General features: G+C 41.7%; 1 protein-coding gene across 1 annotated transcript in view; it reads left to right on the top strand.

Moving 5' to 3' along the window:
• Positions 1-12,808, top strand: part of ACTR3 (actin related protein 3) — a 140,274-nt gene that overhangs the window by 53,777 nt on the left and 73,689 nt on the right. Inside the window, exon 3 of the mRNA XM_029605349.1 lies at positions 11,438-11,562. Within this exon, the coding sequence (XP_029461209.1) occupies positions 11,438-11,562 (125 nt within the window). The remainder of the gene's footprint in view (positions 1-11,437; positions 11,563-12,808) is intronic.

Here is a 12,808-nt window from a genome sequence, read left to right as displayed (position 1 = left end):
AGAACTTTTAGAAGAGAAGCTTTCTCCTTTTCTGACACAGAAGGAACAAAATTTTTTAAGAGTTAAACACCCGCGCATTCCTGTGATGTATGGTGTTCCTAAAGTTCATAAATCGTTTGAAAATCCGCCCTTGAGACCTATTGTGGCAAGCAGTGGTTCCATTTTGGAACCATTGGCTATATTTTTGGATCTTTTTCTAAAACCCCATGTTAAAAACATGCGTTCCTTTGTCCAGGACACTACCCATGTTCTAAAAAAATTAGAAAACTATACCACCCTTTCTGAACCAACTTGTTTGATAACCATGGATGTAGTATCACTTTACACCAATGTTTCCCATGCTACAGCATTGCTCACTATCGAAGAATGTCTCAAAGACTCCATGGTGGACTCGCGTATTCCCTTTGCCTTTGTTTTCAAGATAGCCAAATTAGTCATCCAGAAGAATTATTTCCTATTTTTGAATACATTTTACTTACAAACTCACGGTATAGCTATGGGCTCATCTGCAGCACCGTCTATTGCTAACCTTGTGATGGACAGATTTGAGAGACAACATATATATATGGGTCGACTTGGTTCAATAACATTTCGTTGTGGATAAGGTACATTGATGACCTGTTGATTTTTTGGACAACGGAAGAATTCCTATTACAAGATTTTATTCAGTGGATCAACACAATTGATGTAGATTTAAAGTTTACAGCTCAGTATAGCAAAGAAAAAATAGCGTTTTTGGACATTTTAATTTTAATTCAAAATTCTAAAATACAGACCACTGTCTATCGCAAAGAGATTGACAGAAATAATTTATTAATGTATCATAGCTTCCACCCTAGGGCATTCAAAAATGGACTTCCCGTCAGCCAATTTTTTAGGCTGAGAAGATTATGTTCTTCAGATAAAGATTTTAAGATTCAAGCTGGTATAATGGCGTCCAGAATTTTCTCCCGGGGATATCCCTACTCTTCAGTCTATAAAGCATACAAGAGAGCGTGGTATTCACCACACCAGGCTCTTTTACAATATAGGGAGAAAGAACCCGTAACAAAGGATATCTGTGTACTAACCCACACAGATAAATCCTATCTAATCATGGAAAGCATCAAAAAACATTGGCACATTCTTCAATTACATCCCACTTTTGAAGATCCACCACTGTTTGCATACCAGTGCAGTAAAAATCTTCGTGACCAAGTAGTGCGGGCTTCTATGAGTGTGCCGGATTCTATACAGGTGCAAGGTTATCATAGCCAGTGTGGATCGTGCGATATGTGTGAGAGTACTATTGAAGGTCAGACTTGGCAACATCCGGCGACAGGGTACAAATACAAGAAAAGATCAGTAACTACATGCAATTCAACCTCTGTCATATATTTAATTCAATGCCCTTGCCAACTGTTGTATGTCGGCCATACCAGCAGAAAGATTAAAGTGCGTCTCCACGAACATAGAAGCCGACTTAACACAGTAAATATGGAGGCACCAATGGTAAGCCATTGCACGGAGCGCGGTCACACATTTGATCAATTAAAGTGGACAATACTTGAACAAGTTACTCCAAATCCACGTGGTGGTGATCACAATCATTTTTTAAACTATAGGGAACAATGGTGGATTTTTACATTAGTTTCACAATCCCCACATGGACTTAATGATTCCGTAGAGTGGTCCTCTCTGATCTAGCTGTGTTCAGTGATGCTCTGTCTACCAAACTTTATGTTCTGATTGGTTCCCTTTCAAGCCACTAGCAGGTTTAAAAGAACCTCCAAAATGGCGGATCCAGTTGTTGGGTTAAAGCTGCAACCAAGTAGCAGATGTTATTGCCGGGCAGCCAGTGAAACCGTATGTATATTAAAGATAGCAACGCTAACCTTCTTTAATTGAATATAAATTTAGTACACTGTTATTTTTATATTTAGAATCAATATCCTTCAGCCCCTGATGAAGCCGCCAGAAACACGAGCCGTGTCGGGCTAAGGGACAGTTTAACACTCCGGCTGCGTTGTTCCTGCTACGATAAGTGTATCTGTACTGCCTTATAAATTTAATTGAACTTAAAAACTTAAAAATTTTTTTTTTTTCAAAAACCAATATAGGATAACCAATGATTATAAATTCTGTGACTGTCTGAAAGCCTATTGACTGCACAAATATATAAATGGCAATTGCGGCTATATGAGAAAAGCCCGCCATTGTTATATGAGGTTACCCTGTTTCTATTCAATAGACTACATGGTATCAGCTTTTATTTTTTCTGAAAATGATGTTGTTTTTAATGGAAATGTCGTCATAAATGCACCATATATAAGGTAACATACATGTCATTTCACTCTGATTTTTTATGGTACTGTAGTAGCAGTTCCTGATTAGCAAATCTCGTGTACTTGAAAGTATTTTTAATACATGACTTCGGCTACTCTCTCTCTAAGAATCCACAAGTCAATTCCCGTGATGCTTCATAAAACTCATCCACGTCTGAGCAGACTCATGGGGCTTGCAAAAATTGGCTTACCCTTAAGCCCATCTTTCGTCTCAGAGGATGGAAATTGTTGAACATATAATTTTTTTCTGTCAGTCTGTTTTCTATATTGAGATATTCGGATCCCCTAATGTTTAGATTTAATAATATCTAAAGATGGCACAGATTTTGTCGCATTGCATAGTGAATTTCAGATTAGGAGTTAAAAGAATTAAACGACTTTGCAAAATAACTGTAGCTGCATCTCATCACTATTCCAAATACAGAAGATGTGTGTGTGTGTGTGTGTGTGTGTGTGTGATATAATCTTAGCTACTTTATATATGAATTCCAATAGTATGCACTGAAGCTTTGGATGGAATCAAACACAATAACAGCAGCCTCTTGAGGTAATTAGTATAAAGTGTTACAACGTCAAATGTCAATGGGTAATTCTGGTAACTCACTAAGTATTCGCAACATATTTAATGTCCTGTAAAAATGATCTTGTTTCAAATCACTTTCTTTCCATGTTTCCATTGTATTATGTGTTGGTATTTCCACTGTCTTCCAGTGTTACTGTTCAAATTAATGTGGTGATATGTATTTGCTACAATAAAAATGTGTGTAATTTTTTTATTCATTAACCTTTTAAATCTGTGCATTCAAGTGGACTAACACAGCTGCCAAATTACTTTATCCAGTTTGGGATTAGGCAGTGATTATATAGCACAATACTCAGTTCATTTTAAAATGATCACCAGTTAAACTAGAAAATGAAACAGTAGCAAGATCTGTCCAAGAATATAATTGTGAATGCATTTGTTTGCTTTTAGAAACAGTTCTCCAGAATTATAGATTAGTATCTTTATGCTAACAAAAGAGATGAGGAACACATTGCTACCTTAATTTGGACTTCCTTATATGTAGTTTCTTTTAATTGAGTGACTTTTTTTTGTCCATGTAGTTCAGTTCTTTAATCTGCCTTTGAGTGTTAATACTAATTGGTAATGTACTATGCTCTGTTTGTCCTGCCCCAGTATTTTCCAGATTTTGTACTGTGTAACCATAGAATATGATGGCAGATGAGGACCGTAGGAACCGTCTAGTCTACTCAATTAACTTTTTGGTCCACTTGAGTGGTCCCCGTGGCAGAGATCTGCAAGGCTGTGACGTGGAGTTCTTTCCATATGTTCGCTGCCCATTACTGTCTGGATAGGGATGTCCATAGTGACAGCAGCATTGGTCAGGCTGTCCTGTGGAACCTCTAAATAAAAAAATGATTAACAATTTTCGCACAGTTCTACAAGCAATGATATTCGCTAGCACAGATTATTGTAACTCCCTGCTTTTAGGACTACCTCTATCTACAATTCGGCCTCTGCAAATATTGCAAAATTCTGCTGCCAGAGTTTTGACAGGCAAAAAAAAAGAGTGACCATATTACAGGAACATTTGCTGAACTCCACTGGCTTCCAATTGAACAAAGAATACAATATAAAGCACTTTGTATAATCCATAAACTAATCCACGATGATAAAGCCGACTGGCTTAACACGGCACTGCGCGTACATGTACCACAAAGAAACCTGAGATCTGCAAATAAAGCTCTACTAACTGTCCCCTCTGTCAAATCAGCACATCTCACGCAAGTAAGGGAAAGAGCACTGTCACTGGCGGTCCTGTACTCTGGAATACCATGCCACTCGAAATAAGACTAAAGACAAATCTGAAATTATTCAAAACTAATCTGAAAACCTGGCTTTTTAAACCAGCATTTTATAAAGAAAAGGAGAAAAGTAGTTGAGCGATAAGGATGCACCAAGCTAGAAGTTTTTAGTAACCTACATAAGCATATTAATGTTAAAATCAAACTGCCTAATTTGTTCCTAACAATCAGGTTTAACTTACACACCTAGTTTATTATTTTAAATTGTTACCGTACTATGATGGCACACGAGTAATTTGTAATCTATACCACCCATATTTCTCTTTATCGTGCCCTTCTGTAAACCGTTGTGATGGTATTTAACTTAACGACGGTAAAGAAAATTTTTTAAATAAATAAAATAAATAAAACCCACCCACCTCTTCCTGCCTAGGGTCCATTTTTTTGGGGGCGGGCTGTCTCCCTCTGTTTTCCACAGCACCACAGTTGTGCCCATTGGCACCAGGTTCGGTATCTGTGAATTTACTAGAATTTGGGAGCAGACTGTAGCTTGGTATTCACCCATGTGTGAGGACTACCATTCTGCTTGTTCTAGAAGAAAGCAGAGTTGCTTACCTGTAAAAGGTGTTCTCCTAGGACAGCCGGATGTTAGTCCTCAGGAAATTTGCCCACCACCCCACGAGTTGGGTTTCTCCTTTTGTTTTATTTTTTCATAATGTTATGATCCTGTATGAGCATGTGGATAGTGGCATGATGGGCATGCTTAGTGTGCCAATCAAAGTTCTAGAAACTTTGGCAAAAGTTTTTCCATGCCGGGCTCTATCTGCTGTCACCTAAGTGTGAGGATTAATATCCTGCTGTCCTAGAACACCTGTTTCAGGTAAGCAGCTCTGCTTTTGTTTATGGTTGCATTTACTTCTCTTGGTCAGTAAAATTTGAGTAGTGTTAATCTTTAATACAGTGGTGCATTTTCAGATTATTTATAGTCTCTTTTTTCCACTTCAAAACATTAAGTTTTGGAAAACAGTTTTTCTTAACATCCAGTCAGATGAATCCAGAAAAAGTGGGTTATACGCTCCTACCAGCAAATGGAGACCGAGCAAGCTAATGTCACGGTACATTATACCCCATGCAGAGACCTCAGCCCACCAATATTCTCAGTCACCAGTAGATGGCAGATGTGCATCTTTCCACAAGGGATTTCTTCAGTTTTTAATAAGGAGAATTAAGGAAAGAAAATTACCACCCCGCTCTCCTGCGGTGATACCAAATGGTCCCTCTTCCAGTTGAGGCTTCCTGAGGTGATTTCCATGGTCCCTCAGAGGCATGCCTTGGTCCAGTAGCTGGTTTTGCTAGCATGGATTTAGCTTCTTGAGCAGCTGAAAGAGCGGGCGCTGGAAGTAGAGTGCAGCGGTGACATCAAATGCCCTCTCTCCTCACCGCTGGAGACAGTCTCTGTGCTCAGCCAAGTAAGGCTGAGCTCTGGTAAGTTTAAAAAAAAAAAAAAAAAAAAAAGACGTAGTGGGAGGTTTTACTCGCAGGGCTTCTTCCTCCCTCTGGTCTCCATGCTCTGCATGCTGTTCCGAAATTTGTCCCACTCTGTGGGAGGTCGAGGGACGTGGGCAGCCTCTCTAGGCTAGGCCTCGCTCCAAGGCTTTCGCTACATGCCGCGTTGTAATCTGCAACGGCTTTTCATGTGCTTTATTAGGCTGCCCTCTACAGACTTGTCTGGCATGTGTCTCACTGTGCGCCCAGGAAAAAAACTTTATGCTCTGAGCACTTATGTTACATGCTGCCTAGTGGCTGCGCGCTTACGTCAGCTTACATCTAGCATTGTGCGCTTAAGTTTTTTGTGCATCTTCCTTTTTGGACACCTAGGTGAGCACCTAGATGTGCGCGCATAAATATTGGATGCAACTGTTTAGGTGTCTAGTTGAGAGTGTGTGTGTAAAAACAGCTAGATGCACACCTCCGGCCACCGCTTAGCATGTTGCTGGCCATAATGGGGCATGTGCCTAAGAAGCTTAAACGCCTTTCTCTTTGCACTACTTGTCATATTTGGGCATCTCAGCCAGGAGTGCCCGCTGCTTTGTGCCAGCACGGTTTGGAGGCGCAGGGTGAATATTCTTCCTCTGATTTCACTGTGCTTGGTTCTTCCCAGCCGGATGTGTGTCTGAGTAAAGATGTCTCAGGTTGGACACCTGATTTTGGATCTTCCCTAACTGGTTGCTCAGCAGAGGAAGGTAGTACAGTAAGTACTGCCCAGGTACCTCTCCCGAGTCTGGATGCTTCTACTTTTTCCTGGGTAGAGTTTTTTTTTTTTCCAGGGGTTACAGTTTTTTTTTTATTCAGGCACAGTCCTCTGCTCCAACCCATGCTCCTAAGACAGAGGCACAGGTGGGAACCTTGCCTCGAGTGACAGCGGCTCCTCTGGCTGGAGATCTGGATGGCACTGGTGCCAATCCTGCTTCTTTTAACGATGGGGAAATTCCTCCTGCATTAGAACTGTATAGAACCATGTTGCAATTCTTAAAGATGAACTGCCAGCCTTGATTTCCCAGACCTTGACCATGCTTGCAGTTCCTGGGGCAGATGCCGCTTCTGAGCCGAAGAGAAATCTTATTTTTCTTTCCTTGCACAAAGCCTCTTGTTGTTTTCCCGTGATTGAAGCCATTCAAGAATTGATTGATCTTGAGTGGGGTGCCCCAGAGGCTAATTTCAGAGAGGGTCGGATTTTGTAAGGCCTTTACTCTCTGGATCCAGTGGTGAGAGCGCTTTCGTTTTCCGAAGGTAGATGCGCTTGTGTGTGCAGTCTCCAAGTGGACCACCATTCCCGTCAAAGGCGGAGCAACTTTGAAGGATGCTCATGATAGAAAGATCAGCACTATCCTTAAGCAGGCATTTGAAGCTGTCTCAATGACCTTGCAGATTGCTTCTTGTTCCTTAGTGGCTCACTCTTGTTTGCTTCTCTCCCAGGAGATTGACTCTGGCGTAAATCCCAGATCAATTGTGGAACTTGCTGTTGCCTTTTTGGCTGATGCGGGTTGTGATTTGGTGCATACTTTGGCCAGAGGGGTGTGTTTGATTGTGGTGGCCAGGCATCTGTTATGGTTGAGAAATTGGTCAGCCAATGTGACCTCCATGGCTAATCTCGCCAAGTTAATTTTTAACAGTTCGTCTTGTGTGGCAGTGAGTTAGAAAATGGTCAGTAAGTGGGGTTACTCTCTGGTTCCTTGTTTGCCAGAAGATAAGAGCCTGGCACAGTGCTCCCTTGTCATGGGAGGTTGTGCCAGAGGTTCCAGGTGTTTTTGACCCTATATAAAAGCGACCTTTCAGAGGACTCAGCCCTTCAGTAGGTCTCAGTCCTTTTGTTCCCAACAGCCCAGAAGAGGCGCAGGTTTGGGTGGTAGACTCTCCTGACCCTTCTAGTGAGGGTTGCTGACCCACCTCCGGGAAGAGGATTATAGGGGTTCGCTTCTCTCTCTTTTACCAGAGGTGGGTCGATCACATCAGATCAGTGGGTCTTGGAGGTGATACGAGATGGATATGTGATGGAATTTCACAATATTCCTTGGGATGTGTTCATGGCATCTCCCTGCCACTCTTTGCAGAAGAAGCAGGTGGTAGAGGATACATTGGCAAGGCTCCTCAGGCTGAGGGCTGTGGTCCCAGTGCCCACATCTCAAGAAAATATGGATTGATATTACATTTATTTTGTTGTGCCAAAGGAGGGCTCCTTTCCCATCCTGGACCTCAAAGGTGTCAAGTCATCTGAGAGTGAAGTGTTTTTGTATGGAATCATTGCACTCCGTGATCACGGCAGTACAGTTGGGGGAATTTCTGACCTCTCTAGGACTTTACAGCTTGGTGAAGAGATGGCTGAGGGGGGATATGATAGAGGTGTTTAAAATCATGAGACATCTAGAACAGGTAAATGTGAATCGGTTATTTACTCTTTCAGATAATAGAAAGACTAGGGGGCACTCCATGAAGTTAGCATGTGGCACATTTAAAACTAATCAGAGAGAGTTCTTTTTCACTCAATGCACAATTAAACTCTGGAATTTGTTGCCAGAGGATGTGGTTAGTGCAGTTAGTATAGCTGTGTTTAAAAAAGGATTGGATAAGTTCTTGGAGGAGAGGTCCATTACCTGCTAATAATTAAGTTGACTTAGAAAATAGTCACTGCTATTACTAGGAACAGTAACATGGAATAGACTTAGTTTTTGGGTACTTGCCAGGTTCTTATGGCCTGGATTGGCCACTGTCAGAAACAGGATGCTGGGCTTGATGGACCCTTAGTCTGACTCAGTATGGCATATTCTTATGTTCTTATCTGTCTGAGGCTTATCTTCACATTCCCATCCGACTGGAGTATCAAATACTTCCTGCAGTTTGCAGTTCTGGGACGTCACATTCTGTTTCGGGTGCTTCCCTTTGGTCTGGCACTGCTCCCAGAACCTTTTCCAAGGTGATGGGTGGTAGTTGTGGCGTTGAGAGAGGTTGGGATAGTAGTATACCTGTATTTGGACTGGCTGATTCATGCCAAGACACTGGAAGAGAACAGTCTGGTAACTCATAAGATGATTTCCCTTTTGCGGAAGCATGGCTGGGTGGTGAACGCAGCCTTCAGCCTACTCAGTCGCTGGAATACCTTTTATTTATTTATTTATTTAAGGCTTTTATATACCGTCTTTCTTGATACAAATCAAATCAACTCTGTTTACATCGGGTTCAACACACAGCAAAGCAAGGTGTTCTGCTGGAGGTTCGGATTCGGAAATTTGTCTTAAAGGCGGCGACCCTGGAAGTAGTACAATAGGTGAGAGCACACACGTGTCCTCTTCAGCACTCCCTGCTGTCTCTGTGGACTCTGCAGTCTCAGGACTATTTGCTTCGGTTCCACCTGCCGCTGGAGGTCTTCTCCCAACTGCAGTGGTGGCTGCAGGCAAATCATCTACAGAAAAGTGTTTTCCCTATCCCTACTGGACTGTCTAGTACTGACAATGGATGCAAATCTCCTTGGTTGGGGAGCTCACTGTCAGGAGCTGGAGTTCAAAGGAGTCTCTCTGGAACATCAATTGGCTGGAAGCCAGGGACATCCATTTGGCATGTTTGCAGTTCGGCAGGCTGCAAGGTTGATTTGGTCCAAATAATGTCAGACAATGCAACGACCGTAGCTTACATCAATCGGCAGGGAGGCACCAAGAGTCAACAAATGTCGCTGGAAATAGGTCACCATATGGAATGGGCAGAGGTGTATCTCCAGATAATCTCAGCCTCGCATATTACAGGCAAAGTCAACGTAAGAGCAGACTTTCTCATCCGGGAGAGTCTGGACCCAGGAGAGTGGGCATTGTCAGACGAAGCATTTTAAACTGATTTGGGATCGCTGGTGTCTTCTGTTCCTGGAATTGTTGATGACTGCGCAACGCCAAAGTTCCGCTGTTTATCAGCCACAGACTAGATCTGAAGTCATTGGAGATTGATAGCCTAGTGCAGACGTGGCTGGAAGTAATGTTGCTATATGCCTTTCCTCCATAGCCTATGTTGGCAGATTGATTTGAAGAATCAAATGCCACAGGGGATCGTACTCTTGGTTGCTCCAGATTGGCCCAGGTGACTATGGTATGGAGATCTGCAGAGGCTTCTGGTGGATTCGCCTCTTCCACTTTCGGCACACAGGGACCTGTCCTTTACAATGATCCGATTCAATTTTGTCTTATGGTATGGCACTTGAAAGAGCTTGCTTGCTGAAATATGGATACTCTGTGGCAGTGATTTGCACCTTGCTAAGAGCAAGAAAGTTCTCCACTTCCTTGGCCTAGGTGCAAGTTTGGAGAGTGAGGCCTGGTGTGAGGATCAAAGAGCTCTTCCTTCCTTGGTCAAGGTTCCGCTCATTTTGGAATTTTTGCAGGATGGATTGAATAAAGGCTTGGCTCTTAATTCCTTAAAGTTACAAGTAGCGGCGCTCTCCTTCTTTCAAGGGTCTGGTAAATGGTGGATCCTTGTTGGCTCATCCTGATGTGGCCTGTTTCCTGAAAGGAGTGAAACATCTTCATCCTCCTTTGCAATTTCTGGAGCCTCTTAATTTGGTCTTGGATTTTTTGGCAGGGCCTACATTTAGACCACTGCGTGCGCTCTCATTTTGGTTACTGACCTTGAAAACTGTTCCTTGTGGCAATTTGTTCGATGTGTAGGATTTCCAAACTGCAGGCCTTGTCTTGCCAGGAGCCATTTCTTCAGGTGACTCCAGGGATGGTATAGTTGCGTACTGTTCTTTCCTTTTTACCGAAGGTGGTCACTAAGTTTCACTTGAATCGGACCATCTTCCTGCTGTCTCTGGAAAAAGAGAGAGACGCGGAGGAGTATAGTCTGGTACGACCCTTGGATGTCAGGAGACATTTTGTCAGGTGTTTGGAGGTTACAGAGCCTTTGCAGAAGTCTGATCACTGTTTTTGCCGTGAAGGTATTGCCGTGAAGGACTGTTTGTCCTTCACGGCAATACCAGACAGGGAGAGCCAACCTCATGGGTTACCTTAGCTCGCTAGATTAAGGAGATAGTCACAGCTGCATATGTGAATGCTGGGAAGCCGTTACCTAGTCAGATTCGGGCTCAGGCAGTGCCATGGACGGAAGTTAGATTGTTGTGTCTGGTCGACATTTGCTGAACTGCAATGTGGTCCTCCTTACACACCTTTTCCAGGTATTATCACCTGGATGTTCAGACCTGGGAGGATGCAGCCTTTGCGCGTACCGTTTTATCTGGACCGCGTGCAGCCTCCTGCCCTATTTAAGAGTAGCTTGGGTACATCCTACTTGTTCTGGATTCATCTGACTGGATGCTAAGAAATGAGAAATTACTACTTACCTGATTAATTTCCTTTTCTTTAGGACAGTCTGAATCCAGCTCCCCTCTCTTGACTGCCGTATGCTTGCGTATTGCTCCTTCTATATGCCTTCATGTTAAGGCTTACTGGTAAGTGTTACTCCAGTCCCTAGACTGGTGTTCTTATGTTACTGACTGAGCTCAGTGTTGCCTGTTGGCTGAGTATTGACATGGTATCTGTTTTTAATTGTTTTTTGCTAGTCTGTCCACAGTTGCTTTTGCAGAGAATACTGGCGTGTTGAGGTCACTGCAGGGGTTTATGTACTGTGATGTCAGTTTGCTCCGTCTCCATCTGCTGGTAGGAGTTCATAACCCATTTTCTCTGGATTCATCTAACTGTCCAAAAGGATATTATCAGGTAAGTAGTAATTTATCATTTATTCAGTGACCTAATGGGCTATTTGTATTTCTTCTAAAGGTATTGCTATTAAGGAATCTGCAAAAGTTGGTGATCAAGCTCAGAGGAGACTGATGAAAGGTGTGGATGATCTGGATTTCTTTATTGGGGATGAAGCAATAGACAAGCCTACATATGCAACAAAGGTATTGGCAAGCTAATAGAACAGCATTCAAGTTATAATTTTGTTAAATATTTGCTTTTACATTTCTGATGCAATTTGGCAGAGTGGATTTGTTAAATTTTCGCTCCTTTGTGACAGATTTTCACATTCACTTCCGTGTCTAGAAAAGAGTACTTGTTTGCACAGGATCCTAAGTTGTCCTGGTTTCAGAGAATAGTGTTTGTTACCTATATTGGTTCTGGAGAAGGGTCTTGTATGGTCATGAAAGCTCATACTTTTTTTTTTTTTTTGGGTTGTTCGAAAGTAAATCAACTTAAGTACTTTGTTTTTAAAAGTAATGTCAAACTGTGAATCCTAGAATATGTAAATTCAAATGGTATCAGGGTTTTGGTAATTTTCTTGTGTGTGGAGAATCATGAAGTAGACAAGTGGGGATGGCCATCGCCTTGGATTCCTTTTACGCCTGGCATATTTTGAGATTGCACAGTTCTGGAAGATGCATATGTGAATGCTGAACAATAAAAAGAACCCTGGTGAAACTAACAACTCTGGTGCAATAGTTGAGAGAGTTGAAATCTTGGAAGTGGTTGACTAGTGGTGCCAGTTCAGAAGGGAAATAGTCTGCCAATATGAGAAATGTTTGTATTGTAAAAATTTGCTGTTATTTACTTTATAGTGCTGAATAATTCTGTATGCCTTGAAACACTCACTTACCCATCTAGTTCTACATCATTAAAGAATACAATTTTACCATAAACTAGAAAGCCCTTTTAATGCCATGGAGCATTTTGAGACCCAAACTGTATATATTTTGAGCCCTTTTCAGCTTTCTTTACTTTTTTAGATGTGATCTTTTTTTAATCTGGAAAAATGTTTTAAGGGCTTCTTACCAGTTATAACTTAATTTGTTGCTGTTCTCACATATTTTGGTAACCTGCTTTGAGCTCTTTGTTAAAACATGAAATAAAGATAAGATTTAAAAAGATGCATGTGGATAACAAATACAAATAAATGTAAATGTAATGGTACATCTATCTATAGAAAAGCCTCAGCAGGGAATAGCATTATACTCTTGCTTTTTCATTAGTTACTGATCATAGTATGAGATGTTGATTTTCCAATATCCTGTTCATCTTGATCTTAGTTTTTTAGGATAATCTTGTATTAACTTGGCGACCCTATGTTACATATTTTAAAGTTCCCCTACACAGCAAATTGAACCAATGCAGGTTTTACCATGAACATATAAGAGAAGCACTACTTCATGT

Source organism: Rhinatrema bivittatum, chromosome 6 (genome assembly GCF_901001135.1).
Source record: "Rhinatrema bivittatum chromosome 6, aRhiBiv1.1, whole genome shotgun sequence".
NCBI classification, from domain to species: domain Eukaryota; kingdom Metazoa; phylum Chordata; class Amphibia; order Gymnophiona; family Rhinatrematidae; genus Rhinatrema; species Rhinatrema bivittatum.
This window is presented reverse-complemented; position numbering and strand designations above follow the sequence as displayed.